General features: G+C 31.8%; 2 protein-coding genes across 3 annotated transcripts; both read left to right on the top strand.

Moving 5' to 3' along the window:
- Positions 1 to 1910: 1910 nt before the first annotated feature.
- On the top strand, positions 1911 to 8741 carry LOC101256992 (dynamin-related protein 5A). 2 transcript variants are annotated; one of them, XR_742538.4, is made up of 9 exons: positions 1911 to 2310; positions 2799 to 2990; positions 3075 to 3281; positions 3843 to 4271; positions 4470 to 4697; positions 4770 to 4977; positions 5324 to 6005; positions 6309 to 6568; positions 8566 to 8741. XR_742538.4 is itself a non-coding variant. In XM_010326064.4 (8 exons), exons 1-8 carry the CDS (start codon positions 1954 to 1956, stop codon positions 6493 to 6495), a joined length of 2490 nt encoding a protein of 829 aa, XP_010324366.1. In that variant the 5' UTR covers positions 1911 to 1953; the 3' UTR covers positions 6496 to 6931. The 2 variants fall into 2 exon arrangements, 1 of the variants encoding a protein (XP_010324366.1); XM_010326064.4 differs by lacking the exon at positions 8566 to 8741 and having other exon boundaries at positions 6309 to 6931.
- Positions 8742 to 13152: 4411 nt separating this feature from the next.
- On the top strand, positions 13153 to 14844 carry LOC101257285 (VQ motif-containing protein 4). The gene has a single exon (XM_004244188.4). It carries the CDS (start codon positions 13971 to 13973, stop codon positions 14670 to 14672), a length of 702 nt encoding a protein of 233 aa, XP_004244236.1. The 5' UTR covers positions 13153 to 13970; the 3' UTR covers positions 14673 to 14844.
- The last annotated feature ends 5158 nt before the right edge of the window (positions 14845 to 20002 follow it).

Below are 20002 nucleotides of genomic sequence, written 5' to 3'. Positions count from 1 at the left end.
TTTATTGTAAAACTTAAACATTTGTTTAATAATTAATAGGGAAAATGCACAAGTACCCCCTCAACCCATGCCTGAAATTTCAGAGACACACTTATACTATAAATGTCCTATTATCCCCAGAACTTATTTCATAAGTAATTTTACCCTTTTCGTCCTACGTGACACTAGCTTGAAAGAAAAAGTCAACTAGCATTGGACCCACAAGATTGTGTCACGTAGATCGAAAAGGGATATAAAATTATTAATAAAATAAGTTCAGGGAGTAATAGGACCTTAATATAGTATAAGTGTGTCTCTGAGATTTCGAGTATAGATTGAGGGGTTACTTGTGCATTATCGCTAATTGATATATAAAATGGTGGCTTCCTTGCAAGTGGCGCATGTTTAACAATTTGGTTGATATGTTATCAATTTTAACATATAGTAATCTATTGATTGATTTGATGTATGTTTAGCAATTACCGATATATATGAAGTTTATTTGGTGCATATTTGAACCAAAGAAAATATGTAGCTAGGTGCTTCTAAAGTACTAAATATATAAAATAATATATATATGTACGTAAATTTGATATATAGTTCTTAACGAAATGATAATTAAATCGATAAGTAACATAAGTAATCCATATACTCGCACCATTAAGCTATTAACTATAAAATCTCAAACTATTCCTCATCCATTATTTTGATAACCCGCTTTCAATAAATCAATAAGCCTAATTTGCGTTTGGGTTACTAGTTAGGAAAACCTATTTACTTACACAAATATTATCACTGTAAATATTAATCCATTCTATAGTTTGAAATAATTACATAATTTCAATAATTAATAATGTCGTATCGAATTTCAAATCGAATACAACACTCCTTCATATTTCCAGTCAGATATATGTATCAGAGATACTAAATATGTATATCATCAAATATATTCTGAAATACCAAATATATAGGGAAAGAGGCGAGTGAGAGGTGGTGTAGATATATACAAATCACATTATATTCATATATAAGGGATACCAAATACATTGTGATAGGAGGGAGGTGAAAGATGTGAGTGGGAGAGTTAGTACATCTCAGATACATGTAAATCATACTTGGACAAAATGTATTAGAAATAAATTGCACGTAATTTAATCAACATGTATATTAAAAACATGTATTTGACAAAGTAAATATGGTATGAAAGGTAATTTCAAAAACTAAAATAAAAACACATAATTTAGGCCATGAACTATGAAATTTGTGTTGTCAACAACTCTTATTCTTATCGAAAAGAAAAGCCAATAAACAATAGAGAGGAATGGGCTCCAAACATCATGGTATTTGAGTTGAGCCTCAAAATATTAGAAGTTTGGGAAAATTGTATAGAATTGTATATACACATGCAAAATATATATATTTTCGTCCTATACACTTATAATTATACAATAAAAATACTCTCCTGCTCAGTTTCTTTTGCCTTTCTCTCTTTCTCGTTTTATACAAATTCAAATTGTATATAATTTCTCTCTTTCTCGTTTATACAATATGATTCAATTGTATATTCCCTATCTAAGTCTCTTTTGCCTTTCTCTCTTTCTCTTTTTATACACTTTTTATACAATTCTCTGCCCAAGTCTCTCTTTCTCTTTCTCGTTTTATACAATTCGCTTCAATTGTATATATATAGCGAATTATACATTGATATGTTTGCTATGGAGTGCAATTATGCAAACTTTGCTATAACATATAAATATGAATTTTATGTTTAATATATGTGAAAGTTGCCCAAGAAGTTTTAAGTTTATTTTCATTGGGCCCTCTTTTTAGTCTAAAATTAAAAGTTAAAGCCCATTAAACCCAACGGCTCCCCCACGCCCACCCCCACCCCTCACCCCCCAAAATTCGAATTCAAAATTGATGAAAAATCCCCTTTTAGGCTCTATTTTCCTCCATTGTTACGCTCCATCAACAATGGCTTCCACCAATAGCTTCCTCAATACACCAACCAAAACTCCAACTAGTACTTCCATTTCCAAAAAGCACCACCACAAGCATCATACGGCGGATTCAAACAGATCGGCTTCTGAATTCAAGGACCGATTTGAGGCTTACAATCGTCTTCAAGCAGCCGCTGTAGCTTTCGGTGAGAAACTTCCGATTCCTGAAATAGTTGCTATTGGTGGACAGTCCGATGGGAAAAGCTCCCTCCTTGAAGCCCTATTGGGATTCCGGTTCAATGTCCGAGAAGTTGAAATGGGTACCCGACGCCCTCTCATCTTGCAAATGGTCCATGACCAATCCGCTTTAGATCCTCGTTGCCGCTTTCAGGTTTACTTTACACACACTCTTTCTCCTTATCTTTGTTTATATAAGTTGAATGCAAAATGTGTTACTACTCAAATAATCTAAAATGTTACTTGGAAGTTATCAAAGCAAACCAGTAAAGACCTTAAATACGTAGACAGAATGATAAGTGTACCATGTATTGACATTAGAGCAAAATGGATATAGAGAATTCACATAGCTGACCGCAATTAACTATGCCTCGATTTCAAACTAGTCGGGATTGGTTATACAAAACCTACATATGTTCAGAAAATTATCATAAGAAAGTCTGTTATTAATGTTGGTTGTCAACCTATTATAACACCCTCTTTGTTCGAGCTTTATGATAAATGGTATATAGATATCAGACCTTGGATTTAGAAATTGAGTAGGAGTGTGATGTTGGAGATTATCTTGAGAGAGTTAATTGTTGTGTGCTGAATTTCGAGAAGAGGAAATGCTGGTAATATGGAATATGATTTTTGATGCAGGATGAGGATTCAGAAGAATATGGAAGTCCACTTGTCTTGGCCTCTGAGATTGCAGATACCATAAAGTCTCGGACTGAGTCACTTTTGAAAAGGACTAGAGCGGCAGTCTCTTCAAAGCCTATTGTCATGAGAGCAGAATATGCTCATTGCCCAAATCTTACCATCATTGATACACCTGGATTTGTACTAAAAGTAAGTTACTCCATCTGGCTTTGACAAACAGTTACTCGACTAGAACACATGTTTTTGGAGTGACTGATTATATTCACGTGGCAGGCCAAGAAGGGTGAACCAGAGAGAACACCTGATGAAATTTTATCCATGGTGAAGTCACTAGCCAGTCCGCCTCATCGAATTATTCTGTTCCTTCAGCAGAGCAGTGTGGAATGGTGTTCATCTTTGTGGCTGGACACTATTCGAGAGATTGATCCCAGCTTTAGGAGGACAGTCATTGTTGTCTCCAAATTTGATAACCGGCTTAAGGTATGACCACCAAGTTTCTTGGCTCATGCTTGCACATGTCAAATGTTGTTTTCAATATTAATGATAAGAAACTTTTGCATATGCTCTAATGTTTCTCTCTGTGTTAACTTTAATAGATAAATAACTACATTAGGTGATGAGAGCAGAGATTTCTAAAATGCATATGCAAAATCATTGCTTTTTTATGGGATAGAAAATGAAGCTGGGAGAAAGTTAACTCCTAGATTATTGGGGAAGTATGCCTGTACAGTGACTGATCATCAATGATATTTCTTAGATGATAAATTTCACTTGATACATATTTGTCTTCTTTTGGAGCCTTTGTGCTATGGTAAAAGTTGCTTCCATGGTCATGTGTCACATGTTCAAGCCAAGGAAAATGGAAATAGCTTCTTGAAGAAGTGTAAGATAAGCTGAGGAAATACTTGGTGCACCTGGCTACCTCTTTTTTTCTTTCAAAAACTACATATTTGTCTTCTTCTCTTCCTATTCAATGAATTGTTTTGGATTGTATTTTCCTCTCATTTTACAAGATCTAATTGTGATATAATCCATGTTCAGGAGTTCACAGAACGCTGGGAAGTAGATCGGTATTTGAGTGCAAGTGGTTATCTTGGGGAGAATACTCACCCCTTTTTTGTTGCCTTGCCTAAGGACCGAGGCACAATTTCCAATGATGAGTTTCGCCGTCAAATATCTCAAGTGGATGCAGAGATGTTACACTATTTGCGTGATAGTGTTAAAGGTGGGTTTGATGAAGAGAAATACAGGTCCTATGTTGGGTTTGGTTGTCTGAGAGATTTTTTGGAGGCTGAGCTCCAGAGAAGATACAAAGAAGCTGCACCAGCAACACTCGCTCTGCTGGAGCAGCGATGTGGTGAAGTCACTGCTGATTTAGCTAGAATGGAGTGCAAGATAAATGCAACATCTGATGTTGCCCATCTTCGAAAATCTGCCATGTTGCACGCTGCCGCATTATGCAATCATGTGGTCAGTACTACTTCTAAAATATACATAATATATGTACTCCTAATTAGCATTTTGAGTGATCTGCTTATAGTGTTACTTCTAGGCATCAGCATATCTGCAATGGTTATGAATTTGTCACTACGCTCTGCTGCATCAGCTTAAATGTATCTTTTAGTGATGAAAGTATTTCTGAATTGATTTTTCTTGTTATTTATGAAGGAGGCACTTATTGATGGTGCTGCAGATCCAGCCCCTGAGCAATGGGGGAAAACAACAGAGGAAGAACGGATAGAGAGTGGTATTGGGAGTTGGCCTAGTGTTACAGCTGAAATTAAACCTCCAAATGCGACCCTTCGACTTTATGGTGGTGCTGCCTTTGAGAGGGTGATGCATGAATTTCGATGTGCAACATATTCAATCAAATGCCCACCTGTGTCCAGGGAGAAGGTAGTATTTTCCTTGAAAGAAAAAAAACTTTTGTTAGAAATTGGGAATTCAATTTAACAGAGTTGATGACAGGTGGCTAACATTTTGCTTGCTCATACTGGCCGTGGTGGTGGTAGAGGAATTACTGAGGCAGCTGCAGAGATTGCACGAGCTGCAGCTCGATCTTGGCTTGCTCCTCTTCTTGACACAGCTTGTGATCGTTTGGCTTTTGTTTTGGGGAACCTCTTCGATATTTCCATTGAGAAAAATCATGGAAATGACTCCAACAGTAAGAATTCAGGTAATAATTTTGTCTTGAGTCTGAGATACATGCTGCTTCATTAGACTATTTACTATATGAGCTGAAATTTTCTTTCGCGAAATGGATAAGCTGACCTTTAGGAGGCCTATATTAAGTAAAGGTATCAATAGGCTTTTGTTTTCTTGTTTCTGTCATCCTTTTTTTAAGATTGTGTGATGCAGTGATAAATCTTAACTGATAGTTTTGAAAAAAAAAGTTATGCTGTTTACTGAAGCAGAAACAGTTGATGGAGTTCTCTACATAGCATTCTAAAGTTGGAATATCACATGCAGCTCCACGAACTACGGTCATTTTTTGATGGTTTGGATATCATTTCTCTATGCAGATGGACATAGACCAGTGGATATGGAAGGATACATTGGTTTTCATGCTGCTCTAAGGCAATCCTACAACAATTTTATGAAAGATCTATCCAAAGAGTGCAAGCAACTACTCCGACATCATCTTGATTCAGTTACAAGTCCATATTCTCATGTCTGCTACGAGAACAACTTTATTGGGAGTTTTAGCTCTGGTAACAACTCAATTTACCAATTAAATCAAGCCACAGCTAGTCCATTATGTCTTGAGTTATCTGATGGGGGTGCTGCATTGCGCAAAGAAGCAATGAAAGACCAAGAAAACATGCCCCCTGAAAAAAGTGCTCAGGAAACCACACCTGGGAAAGTTACAGAAAGCAGGGATGCCCTGCGAGAATGCCAAATGACTGTGCCTGAGACCCCATCTCCTGACCAACCTTCCGATGGAAATTATGGTATCAAAAGAGAACTTGGAAACTGTGTCGAAGTTGGAGCAAGAAAACGCCAACCTAGAATTTCAGGCAATGCTAGAAACCATGGCCAAAATGGCGAGAGCCTTTTGTTTGGAAATGGAGACAACATATCAAGACCTGTCTCTACTTATGCAGAGATATGCTCATCAGCTGCCCAGCATTTTGCTCGAATACGTGAAGTTTTGGTAGAGCGCAGCGTGGCATCAACATTGAATTCTGGATTCTTAACTCCATGGTATGCTACTAGCTTTCTCTGATCCTATGAGTTTATTGTAAGAATTCCTATATTATGTGTTTATGTATCAACTGTTTATGAATATTAATATCGAATTAGCATCTAACTCGCTAGATAATATCTCAGTCTCTTGCCACAGACGCAAAATTTAAACACAGGACAGGAGTGATTAGTATACAACTTATAGTTTAATTTATTACAAGACTGTCATCACACACCTCCTTGTTGCACATTTTAATTTCTATACTTCATTAAGCTTGTCCAGTAACTACAAAACTGACATTATTTCCTATTTGTCAACAGTCGAGAACGTCTTTTTGTAGCACTTGGGCTGAATTTGTTTGCTGTGAATGATGAAAAATTCATGGACATGTTTGTTGCACCTGGAGCTATAGATTCTCTAGAAAATGAACGTCAATCGCTTCAGAAACGACAGAAAATCCTGCATTCTTGCTTGAATGAGTTCAAAAGTGTGGCTAGAGCACTCTGACAGATAACCAGTTTTCACTTATTTGACAAGCTTATTTGGCTTCACATCTGGTGAATCAAACAAATACTCGTCTGTAAGTGACTCAGCAATATTTTCATCTACATATCTTGTCAGCATTTCATCCCCCCACCCCCCCCACCCCATGTGTGTACCTTAGCTCTAAGGTAATGTTATACTCATGAGTTTAAGTCCTTTGATGATTTAAGTAATCTGCATAAATGTCATTTCTTCAATATCCTATTTGCACTTCTCTTTTTGATGATCGCGCGGACCTTTACTAATTTGATGGGATATCTGATAATTCTATCCACCAAAGTTAGGATAGAAGAGAAGAATCACCGAGTGTTTTTTTGTTTTGTCTGATTCTCAACCACTATTTAACTCTCTATTTGTCTTTATGATACCATATGTTTGGTTCTGATACTATATCCAAAAATGTGAGTGTTCAATCTTTTACAATTAGCCAAAGACCCTTTTACAAATATTTACCCAATCAACAAGTGTATTCTGTGTAATAGTAATTTTACTGCACCTAGTTGGTATGTTGATTTATCTAAATTGATTGAAATGAACATCAGCAGAACAATAATTAATTATATTGACCTTATCAAAAGTTTGTCTCCTTCAAAATATTATTGGTGTTTCCATGAAGTTTACTTTGAAAAATCTAAATTTGTTGAATAATATTATACCTAAAGAAAAATGAAGTACAATTCAAAGTACGAAACTTCCTAAAAATGACAGTAAATTCCTACTTACTATATACTATAAGATATATTAATAAAATTGACCAGAAAACATAAACAAAATTGTGACAGCTAGATTTTGTCTACTATTTATGAACCTTGTAAGAAAAAAGAAATTATAAAAAATGTACATTTGAAGTGGTCCCTTTTATCCCATCTATTAGTATTGTCCCTTAAATTGAAGACTCTAGATTTAAATATTTGTATAAATTTGCTTAAACTAATATCAACCCCTGTCTTCTTTCTCTATTAGAGATTTCAAATTAGCATTATTATTCTCGAGTGATGCTTAATTTAACATAAATTTAAATTAATTAAGCTCTAATATATTTATTAATAAAAAATATTGAAAAAATAAATCTACTCATAGATAACATATTCAAGTGTGGCCTTTCACTTGTTCCTTTTATTTGTTCTAACTCATTCTTTTTGCTATTAATTACTTAAATGAAAAGCAAATTCAAGATTTTAAATATGTATTCTATAGTGTCAATCAAAACATTCATAGGGCGGACCTACATGTAAGCCAGGGAGTTTGTCCGAACTCCCTCGGTAAAAGACTACACGATATGTATAAGATAAATTTTCTGTATTTATATGAATATATATATATATTCTGAACTCTCTCAATTACAAGGAAAACGAGAAAGCCCAGCAATAGGTTCCTTTGCAACAACGCGTGACGTCCTTATTTTGAATCCCAGTTCTGTTTTTTACGTTTTTTTTTTAGTTTTTATTTTATAAAACATGCTAAAAGTGGTTTTAAATCCAAAAGAATTTAAAGATCGCACTCATTGAAAAAAAAGTTATTGACTCATTTACAAATTTATATTTTTTTTTTCGAACCACCTCTATGAAAATTCTGAATCCTTTGCTGAATGCAACTGAATAATAAACAAGTGCATCCGTCATATCTTAAAACTAAGATATTATTGAGTAATTCTATACATCAAACTTTAGATAAATAGTTCTTCCTTTTATTGTTGGGATGTAATTCTATTTTTATTTTAAATGATTTTCTTTCAATTTGTTGATCGTTAAGTGTGCTCAAAAGGGAAAATTAACAAATAATTCGATATTTTGTAATTAATATTGTTGAGTCGCCCTATAGTTATTAGGTACTTTTAATTAATAAGAAAATGGAAATATTCTTATTTGACGACAAATAAGGCGATGGACTCTCTCTAAAGTCACTTAGCCAGCTAGTTTGAATAATGATGTATTTACTATTTCAATGACTTTGAATAATAATAATAAATTAAAGTTTCTTCTATAGAAAAATTGAACAATTTTATTAATATACATCAAATATTTTATTTCGTAGGTCCGGGAGAAGGACACAAGCCCACAATTAAGGAATGAGATGTAAACATTCTACTCTAATGTAAGTCGTTAGTTACTGTTTCAGCAACTTGAATAAGTGACGTATAGATAATACAAAGACAATTTTACCGTTGCTCCACGAGAGAAAAGTAACAAAATCACTTATTATTATTATTATTGAACCTTAATTAAAATGATGGATAAAATTAAATATCCAAATGAGTAAGGGTAGTCAAAGCACAGGTATTAGGAAAATAATCATTTTAATTTTTTTTTTATGTACTTGTTTGATTTTGAAGTAATCAGAGATCCAAGGCAATTAGTACGACTTTTTTTTATAAAAATAATAATAATTATGTACCTTAAACACCACTTTATACAATTAAAATTCATAATTTCAATCTCAAAAGTCACAAAAGATTCTCTTCTCTTACATTTTCTTTCTCCCACTATTCACGTCCTAGGAAGCTCACAAAATAATTTATAAAGAAAAGTATTAATAATTTTTTAAATATAATAATGGAGAACTAATTAAGTTTGATTAAGTAGCTTAAACCAACTAATGACTCCTTCAAAACCAAACATTAAGGGCATCATGACTATATAAGAGAGGAGTAGACAAAAAAAATGGTGTCATGTTATGTATTATCTGCTTTGAATTTAGGTTTATATGGATTTATTTTTTGAGTTACGTCAAATCGTGCTCCAAAAGCATCGTAATATATGAACTTAAGCCATGTCCTTTCCTTCTTTAATTTGAATGTGGAGTTTATGTAAAATGTCGAGAGCACTTTAACTTCAAAAAGTTTGTCAGTCCTACTTGATTACTCTCTGTAAAGAGGGTCAGTACGCTCTGCTCAGTGTCATCACTAAGGTTTGCCCCACAATCATACTGAAAAGGAGAACTATCTCTGATACCATATTTATCATGTCCGAAACCCATGGTGCGTCTATTATTCACTTGCAATGTAGGTACTAGATATTAGACGAATATGAATTATCTTTTGACCTACGCCAGATCAAGCTCCAAAAACATGTATATTACGTGAACTTCAATTATATCTTTCGAAAAATTCTTTTTCTTTTCTTATTTTAACTGAAACTTTCAATCCTGCTTGATTCGTCCTGACCGATCCACCAACCTCAGGGTTGTCACATTAGTTGCCCCTTCAAAATAATTCAAGAAAATAACATAAAAGTACTTCTTGTTTACTCATTACTTAGCTGTGAAACCAACCAAGAAAATCAACTTAATTTTGTAATTTAGTTTCTGCAAATGTGACAGTTCTGTATCCAAACAAGACAAGCTACATGGATTCCCTTTAGATTTTCTTCAATAGCAATGATCTAAACTTAATCAAAATTTTTATCCAAACGCTCGATAATTATTTCAAAATTTAATTAATCAAAAATGAATATCAATTGACTATCCTTATTTTTATCTTATGAAGTCACGTATAAATTATTTTTAATAAATTCTCGATTTAAATAATACTAATTTTCTATCATTTGACATAAATGTTCTACTTCTTAAACTATATCAAATCCAATATTATTTATTTTCTCAACAAACAAGCAATGACTCCACACCATATATTATTTTCTATCTTTTTGTCGTTTTCCCCAACAATTTAAATTATATTATCCTCAAAAAATTTATTGTGAAAGTAACTGCAAATCTTGCTATGAAATTAAATAGTTCAAAGATTAGTTATTACATTTGATGTTACAAGTTTTTATTTATTTTTTAATATACAAAAATAAATTCTTGGGCTTATCAATTCTACAACAAACTATATGTCCTGATCGAGCTTCTAAATAACAATATATTTAGTGCTTGTTTCGTTATGGATAATTTTTTCTTTTCAAAAAAATTTTTAAACAGAAAATTATAAAAAATTTTTTTTGTAGAATTTATGAATTTTTCGAAAATTATCATTTTCACTTCAAATCGTTCACATAAATTTAAAAACAATTCCAACTGCACTCCTATTCAAATACAACTCTTATTTTCAAATACCACTTTAAACTTGAAGCAACTACTACTTTCTCCCCTCCAAAATTTACGACTTTTATGTCAAAACATCACTGAATTTTTATGCCTAAACGTCACTTAAATAAAAAAAGACGAAAATATGACTCTGTTTCCTTCTTCCTTATAGTTAAGTTTGAACTCGTCCTAACAACAAATATATGCTCCATGAAATTGATTAATTCATATGGTTCATCGATTTTAAAACTTAATATAAAAAAGTGATTCAGTCGAAGCGTGTGTCGATTTCTAAAGAAGTCAAAAGTAGATGAATATTAGTGTTTGGATTGTTGTACAATTTCCTAATTTGAAAGCTTCCTAGGGTTGGACATAATCTAAAACCTCACATGTGACTTAGTCCTTAAATATCCAACCTACTAAAATGTTTAATTAATTATAATGATACCAAATCATAATTAATAAGATATGTAACTTAGAGATTAAACCAATGGAAAATTAATTTGGACCCTACTAGGGTTAGCTAGGCCAGCAATTATTAGAGTAGGATTCACTTAATCTTGTCACCATTCTATCCAAACATAAAAAGCACACAAAATAATTATAATTATAATTATAAATATTATTATTATTATTATTATAATAATAATTACAGCCTACCTACTGTGAAAATATTGTCTTAACAATTTAAGTCAAGCCGGCCAAATTAGTAAACATTATTATATTATCAAAGATTATGTATTAAATTAATTAATTTCAAACTTAGTCAGCATCAGAGTTAATACAATTAGACTAAGCACATTGATAAGTTGTTTAACTTTAGTAAATTAAACATTTATAGAAGTTTTAAATTTCACTTTCATTAGGGGTTTTGAAACTCCATTTATTCAAAAGAATAATTTAAAAAAAAATTGATAGTATTGAATAATTAATTAAATGGAGAACTAATTCAAAGAAAGATGTGTTTGCTTTTGAAATTAAGTATTTAATTAGTGATTATTTTATTGAGTGCTCCACTTCTTTTATGCCCCTTAATTATCATTAGTTCCAATTCCAATTGAATGGGAATTTGATTATACACCTTTATCTAAGTGCTTAGAGAATGCTTTAATTTTCCACTACTTTAAATAAATACTCCTTCCGTCTATCTTTACTTATCCACGATATTTAAAAAAGATAAATGTCCAGTTTAAAAAATTACAGATAATTTATCATATAATTCCGAATTTACCTTCATTATTAACTATAATCATTTTCCAAAATAATAAGTTTATCAAATTTAAAGGATAATATAAATATTATCAATAAATACTTTTTGGTTCATAAGAGACGTATCAAATTAATACTGGCTACATAAAAATAGACGAAGGGACTATTAAAATATCTCTAATTTTGACCTTACAACATATAGGTTTGATGTTTGAGCAATAAATAAACTTCCATTGAAAAAATCAGATCATTCAATTATTGCAATTGCTTTGTGTTTAATGCAATTTATTTTTTCCCTTCATATTCTAAACATATCAAGTGGAATCGTTGTAATCTTTTTATTGAATTGTCGTGTTTAAGTTTTTTAGAATGATTTTCTTTTTGAAAATATCGCCTCTTAAAATGGACTTCACAACACAAAATTTCAAATTTAATCACACTCATTCCCATCATCCTGCACCCTCAAACCATCTAGATTATATTTTTTGTTTATTTACCGAACACCAGAAAATAAGTTGGAAAATCATTTATTTAATAAGAAAAAATATTTTTTCATCCTACCAAACGCACCCTAATTAGTCTATATCAATTTAACTTATCTAATCCAAGTTTAGAACTAATTCATGTTTGGTGAAGCTCATGTAAATGAGTTTAATACAAGATTTTATATATATATATATATATATAATAAAGAGAGAAAAAAATCAAGTGAGAAAAGAAGTAAAAAATAATTTTTAAAAAAATGGTAGGGTCAATATAATGAAAATAGATGCCTTCACAATGATTTGAAGGAAGAAAAACAATAGAAGTGTTCAAAAGGCTGAAGTCACGGACGGTGTTTCTCACATTATTCATTTTATTTTTCGATGATCATCCTGTCTCAATTTTTACTCATCTCAATTAATTTTCTGAGATGCTTAATACTTGAAAACTCAATTCTCCAATTTGATTTTTCTTAACGAGAGGTAACGAGTATTATAATATCTCAACCTTTATTGTTTAATACTTGAATTCCGTTCTTTGATTTTGAGACTTACCGAAGCGAAGGCCTTATTATTTTTGCTTAGTTATGATATGTGAAAGTTGATTTTGATACTATCTTACGAACACAACACTATGTTAATAGTTCAAATGAAAGATGAAAAATTATTCATCTTATTAACTATCGACATGAAACATATCATAATTATAAAAATCTGATTATATTTATTTAGTTAAGATACATGTTAGCTGATTCGGACATTACGAAAACATATTATGAGAAGAGGAAGTGAGTGTGCAAGTGTGTAGTTGACAGTAGAAAAGAGGTCAGGGCTCTGAAGTCAATGTACAGCTCAATATGCTTTGAAATTGAAATTCCCACTCTTTGGCCACTTTTGATGCTGACGCCCTAAATTCCACCAATACACCTTTTTTTCTTATCTAAAATTGACAATTTGTAAGTTGTATTTTTCTCAATTACCCAATCAACCATCCCCTTTTCCCCTCCTACCCTAACCTCACTCTCTTTTACGAGTTACGAATTCAGAATTTAAATTATATGTTTTATCATAAGCTTACACACACTTAATCCTCTTCAAAGTCCTTACTCAATGAGATTTCACTAAATTTGTAGTTGTTGTTGAGATTCTATTGTAATTTCAAATTAATATATATATTATTAGGTTTCTTAATATTATACCTACAAGATTTGAATAAAAGATATTCGAAATTTTCATGAACCTATAGATTATACTTAAAAACTCGTTATTGATATTAGATATATGTTCAGAGCCTCGAGTAATTAACATTTTACCAAAAGAAAATTTGGACTCGAAGTATTTAGTTCAGAGTGAATAATCATATAACATACTCGGTGGAATTTCAATACTTAGGGTTTGAAGAGGATATATAAAGTGTACCAACACCTTATCACTATTTCGTAAATGTAGGGATCTAAAAATCCTCGTATTTAAGAGTAAGAAGGATTATATTCATTTCACGACAAACCTCGCGTCATAAAAGAGAAAGAGAGGAAGAGTCTCTTTTTTTTTAGTGTTAAAAAGAGAAAAAAAGGAAAGACTTGAAGGCTCAAACAATAGCAAAATTACTTGTAATCTTTCTTCACCTTCCCCATTAGCCTTGTTTTTCACTCCAAAACAAACTTTGCTTTTTTTTTTTTTATTCTTCTTTCTTCTTCATCTTGTTGTTGATTTGAGATAGTAACAATGGAAATCAATTCAAGAATTCAAGATAGAGAGAACCCATCTTCCATAAACTCACCAAGAAGCAATGGAACAAGTCCTACAAGCAACAGCAATGGATCAGTTATCCAAAATCCAACCCCACCACTGACCCCAAAAACAATTTCTAGATCTGAAACAACTAACCCATACCCAACAACTTTTGTTCAAGCTGATACATCTTCTTTCAAACAAGTGGTTCAAATGCTAACTGGATCATCTGAAACTTCTGCGAAACAATCATCTGCTTCAGATCCATCTTCTTCTTCAAATTCAAATTCAAATTCAGCAAAAAGTTCAATTCCCCCAATTCGAACAGCACCGAAGAAACCTGGGTTCAAGCTTTACGAGAGGAGAAACAGTTTGAAAAATGGGTTTATGATTAGCCCTTTGATTCCTGGAATTCATCCTCAGAATTCGAGTTTTTCTCCTCGGAACAAACCGGAGATTCTCTCACCCAGTATTCTAGATTTTCCTTCACTTGCTTTAAGCCCTGTTACGCCATTGAATGAAGACCCATTTAATAAATCATCACCATTAACGAATCTATCTGAAGAAGATAAAGCTATTGCTGAGAAGAAGTTTTATTTGCATCCTTCACCAAGAAGAACACCGAGAGACTCTGAACCACAGCTTTTGCCTCTGTTTCCGGTGAGTTCTCCTAGAGTTTCAGGGTCTTCTTCTTGAAAGTGAAAATTTTCAGTGATTTGTGCTGCTGCTGTGAGAAGGAGAAGAATTTCACCAACAAAAAAGGTAGAGATCTTAGTTTCAATTGTATAATTTGATCTCCTTTTTTCATCCATTGTTTCAGAAACAGATTAAAACGAAGAAAACTGAAATAAACAACTTTTGTTCCATACTTTTTCGATGATTCCTTTAGTAAAATTACGCAATTTCATAGTGTGAACACAAAATAACAATAACGTATTCAGAGAAATTTCACTAACTCGAGTCGAGTCAGGTACAGTATATAGACCTTATCAGTGAGGTAGAAATATTATTTTCGAGAATTATAGTCCAAAGAAGTGTACCAAAAACCTATGGGTAGAGTCACCACATTATAAGAGTTTGAGTTTCAACCAATCACGATTATCGTCATGGACTCACATTTAACCTAACCACGAGCTCATGAATCGCGGTTAAACTCAATGAGATTCATTAGTGCGTCGTGGTTTAGTCAAATGGAAAAGTTAAAAAGCCATAAAAAAAAAAAAGCGAATTCAGAAATCAAATTATCGTAATTCCCTTAAAGTTAAGAAATTCAAACCAAAACAATACTTAAGTCATTTGAGCTTACAAGGCTATTTTACAAATTATTTTTTTCTTCTATTTTACACAATTTTTAGTGTTGCATGAAAAGAGATTCAATCTTTTTGTGGTGTTTTTAATGACTTTTACAACTTTTATCCAAAAATAATAGAGTAAAGGGTGTTCTCATTTTAAGAATATAGCATAATAACTAGTGTTTTGATCATAAAAAAAAACACGAATTTTCAAGTTTAAACTTCAGAGTTTACGACAAAACGAGAACTTAAATATATGCTAGTAATGGTGGAGGTATCAAATTCGTATTCTTTTTGCCAATATATATAATACAAAGAGTGGGAATAAGTGATGAGTGATTATTACAATTAAAAAAGTGTGTAATGGTAGGATCAAATTCATATTCTGCATTATCTTATGAGCATATATGCACATATACACTTAGAAAAAAGTGTTAATGATTCTATGATTATTAAATATTTTAATGGATTAAGATACTTGGATTCACTAATCAAAGTCATCATGCACCGTAAATATGCTTCAAAGAATGTAGGATTTTGGGGAGTTAGAGGGTTAAAGAGAATATTTGAAGGAAAAAAAAACATGGGGTGGGGGTAATGAATTCAACTTTATCCACTATAATAATAAAATCACATATTCATCTTATTAAAAGTGATCAAATTTTATTCGATTTAGTTTAACACTAAAAGTTTAGTGTTATGTACGAGAAAATAGTTTTATTACTTCACTGTTAAAATGAATATTGTATCAGAGTTGAAGACTAGCGCACTTGGTGAATTCTTTTCCTTTCACTTAACGAAATAGAAAGTTCAAATTTCATTGGGAGCGTAGTTTTTCCTTCTCCTTCCGCTCATATAATAAAAGAGATTTAAAGAAGCTTTGTAACTTAATTTCGAGGTTTGAAAATGAAAAAACTTGTCATAACAACATCCAAATTAATCAAGCTAGTGAATTTTGAATAACGAACATAAGAGTAAAAAAAAAAGAGATAAAGCAAAGTCAATGACTTGGTTGTATTCACTTGCCAAAGAAATTGAAATACTATTTGCTTGTGCTTCTTTCAAAAAGAAATAAAAACTAATCAAGATTGTGGTAGAGTGATCGATACATATTTATCTATCAATATAAAATCGTCTTTGTTAGAAAACACATCATTCTTTAATTTGAGACTTTTCTAACATGAATTCAGCTTTAGTTGAATATAAAACACCGAGTCGGAAACGAAAACGACATAGTTTTTGTTGATGGGATGAGATTAGACCCTTCAATTATTCCTAAGATGGACTAATCAAATCATGAAGATATTAAAAAGAATCCTTTTTTTGCTAAAATGATTGAATGTTTGATTCATATTCAGCCATAAAGTCTCAATTATAAACATAATGGGCCCCACTTTTTCTTATGATATTTTTATTTTTATTTTTTATCATTTTTAATGTTCCAAAAGATTTTTCATTTTTTCACTGTCATTTTCTTGGGATCCTTATACTTTTTCCCACACACTTCAAATCATAGTGTTTTCTAGGACTTGTAGCTTTCTAAATCTTAAAATATACTAGGATTAAAAAAGAGTAATATTTGCTCTTTTATTTATCGAAAATAAATTATTTTTATCCTGTGTTATATTTTAGAACAAATTATATCTTGCGTTATATTTTTGAATCAAATATATGAAGGTACTCCACTCTCTAATAATGAAATTTAATTTCCTTTTTAAATGCCTAAAACAAGTAGTAAACAGTTGCATGGATATAAATTGTCTTAATAAGCTAAAATTAATATATATATATATATATATATATATATATATATATATATATTTATCATATTAAAAAATAAAAATATATCGCATAAATTAGGACAGAGAACGTTAATAAACCCATACTAACACTATGTTTGGATCATTGTTATCCATTGTATTATCTTGTATCGTTAATATACCTATAATGTTTGTTTTGATTGTTACTTAAAATTTATTGTAGTGTATTGTTAAATTTCATTGTTACGTAACAATAAAAATCCCTATTTTATGAAACAACCAATTTGGCGTGTTCCCATTGTTACTTGATTTCTTTTTCCAATTATATCTTTACATAGTATTTCAAAAATACAATTTTACCCTTTACCTTAATTATTTAAATCTAGTCAAACCTCCTATCCTAGAATAATTAAGTATATTTTAGTAAATTTATGAATTACAATACAATACGATCAAACCAAACAATTAAAATGTTATTAAACAACAAAAAATACAGTCTACTCAAACATCGTATCTACCGTACAGTACAATAGAGTACAATACAGTACGATACATTATGAAACAATGGTAATAATGATACAAACAAAGTGTAAGGGTCTTTTTTTACACAATCTGTCAATTACTAGGTAAATACTTGCAACTCGAAAAATATTACTTGATCACATATCAAAATTTAATTAAAAATGTAAAAAAATCTTTGCACAATGTATACATAACTTAAATCATTTCATTTAAAACAAATAAAAATTAAGTAATATTTTTCATTGATAAGTTTCTGTCTGTTGACTTGTAACTTACCAGTTGTTGCAGTATGAGAGGGGAAACAATAAGTGGAGCTGATTATGATTGAAAAACTAGAAAAAAAATGAAAAGATAATAGTTAGAAAAAGACTTCTATTTTGTCCAATCTTTTTGTGTACCACACAAGATTTGCAATTTCTTTTCACCTTTTTTTTTTTTTGTAAAAAAAAAATAAAAAAATTGTCTCTTGTTAATATAATATCATAGGATTCCTTTGCTTTCTTATTCATTCCTTCTAGTCTCGATAGGGATTGGAATCTCGAGAAAGTGAACTTTGACAATAAGTAAATCAGGCAAATTACGATATACAAACTAAAAATAGATTCTTGCTCAAACAGATATAAATAATGAATTCTTCAGAGTGAACTGATATGCTAAACATACAAAACTCTATCGAGATCTCCTGTTAGTGGTGCAAGAGTAGAAGTGTCGTACCTCAACAAAGTGTTCACTGTTTTTTCGCGAGTTTATATTCCATCTGCTGTAAGATTAGATGGATAGAAAACATGCAAATCACCTCATTATAGTAGAAATGGAACTATGAAAGCACCAATCTCAAAGGAATTGTTTTCATAAGATAAAACTTAATACCATCTCAATTCAACAAGAGAAAGGAGACTGATTGACACAAATACTAAATCGTAACACACAGAAAGTACATACGAGCTGCAGTATAAGACTCGATTGGCTCTACTTTTTTTACTAGAGAAACGATTGATCAACTCACAACGTTCTTTTATTATGTTAAAATACTGCACCATATATGGAAAATGTTAACAGAATGACACGTCTCATAGTTAGATCTCCGAAAATGATCTAACTGTCCAGAACCCGTGCTTATCTGGAGGATGTCCGTTTCTTGGTCTAATAGAGATTTATCACAGAGAAAGCGAGAAATCTCACATTTTGTAAGTTGTTTTCATACAAAATGAACAGGATGTTACCTGCTGTCTGCTGTCGCTTCTTGATAGATCTCTGATGAATAATCTACCTAACGACGCTGTAATTTCAAATGAAAAAAAGGACCAAATTATGAAAACCCACTGAAAGGTAGAAATTTACCCTACTGTTGCATCGAAAAATCCAGAGAAATATTTTCAAATGACTTCATGTTTTGTGCGACCAAACAAAAGTCTCTGTGCAATTCTGCTGCCACTTCAGTATATGTACACCTGAGAAAAAAAAAAACTAGTTAATCTGACAGGTAGATGGACACCTCCGTTATGATAATGAAGAAGAAGAAACCATTTAAACCATGCAGCACGATGGAGCCTTTCAAGAAGAAACAGAGCTATCATTGATGATAACAATTGTTTTCATTTGCAACAAAATTTGGATACAACTAGTGAACTAGAGATTACTAAAATGAGGAATGCAGTGTACGGAAACAAGGGAAAGATGAAAGAAACCTTGATGCCTGAAGCAGTTCATTTCTGAAGAGCTGCAGGTATATCGTCAAAAACAAGTCTCTCTAACGCATTGCTCTGGAACCCAGTTTGCCAAATACGTCCCCGAGTATTAGAATATGAAGTAAAGCACTGATTGTATGTAACTATCAGATGAAACCATATTATATTTACATCTATTTGAGGCCTAGGAGAAATTTAATCACAACTGTCCTCACCTGTAACTCTTTCAAGGCAGTGATCTTGCAGTCAGTTTTAATCATTGCCTCAACATTAGTGACCAAAGACATAATTATCTCCATTTTCCCAGCAGCATCATACGGGATACACACAGCACCAGCAACACCATTTTCCAGGTCTTGTTGCACCTGAAAGAACATCACAAAGGAGGCAAGATTATAAAAGGTAGCACAAAGAATTTATATTATCTGATATATTTGCCATTCTTAATGTCCTTCAAGCATATCACTAGTTTGACTACTTTTCAGCTAACTGTCACCTTACGGCAAGACTTCTCTATTCCCTGTTTAAAATATAACCTATCGAGTTTACTCTTAAAACCCAAATTTGATTACACGATGGAGTGAATAATAATTGAACCGTATTTAGTGACGAGTATTTTTGTATGGAATGTCCTCCTTACACTTGTAGTAGTAGCTGTTATCATTTAAGGAAAACCATTTTTTATAACTGGAAGGAAGACCATATATATAGGTAAAGGTGTTTTGTTTTTGTACATTAGTAATGATCAAGAACTTCTCCTGCAT

The sequence above is a fragment of the Solanum lycopersicum genome, chromosome 7 (assembly GCF_036512215.1).
Source record: "Solanum lycopersicum chromosome 7, SLM_r2.1".
NCBI classification, from domain to species: Eukaryota; Viridiplantae; Streptophyta; class Magnoliopsida; order Solanales; family Solanaceae; genus Solanum; species Solanum lycopersicum.
This window is presented reverse-complemented; position numbering and strand designations above follow the sequence as displayed.

What these genes read in the sequence shown, in the direction of transcription:
- LOC101256992 (XM_010326064.4), top strand. Translation starts at nt 1,954, where the DNA reads ATGGCTTCCACCAATAGCTTCCTCAATACACCAACCAAAACTCCAACT. An exon ending in CACCTGGATTTGTACTAAAA is followed by an intron (nt 2,991 to 3,074) that starts GTAAGTTACTCC and finishes TTCACGTGGCAG; the next exon opens with GCCAAGAAGGGTGAACCAGA. An exon ending in AATTTGATAACCGGCTTAAG is followed by an intron (nt 3,282 to 3,842) that starts GTATGACCACCA and finishes ATCCATGTTCAG; the next exon opens with GAGTTCACAGAACGCTGGGA.
- LOC101257285 (XM_004244188.4), top strand. Translation starts at nt 13,971, where the DNA reads ATGGAAATCAATTCAAGAATTCAAGATAGAGAGAACCCATCTTCCATA.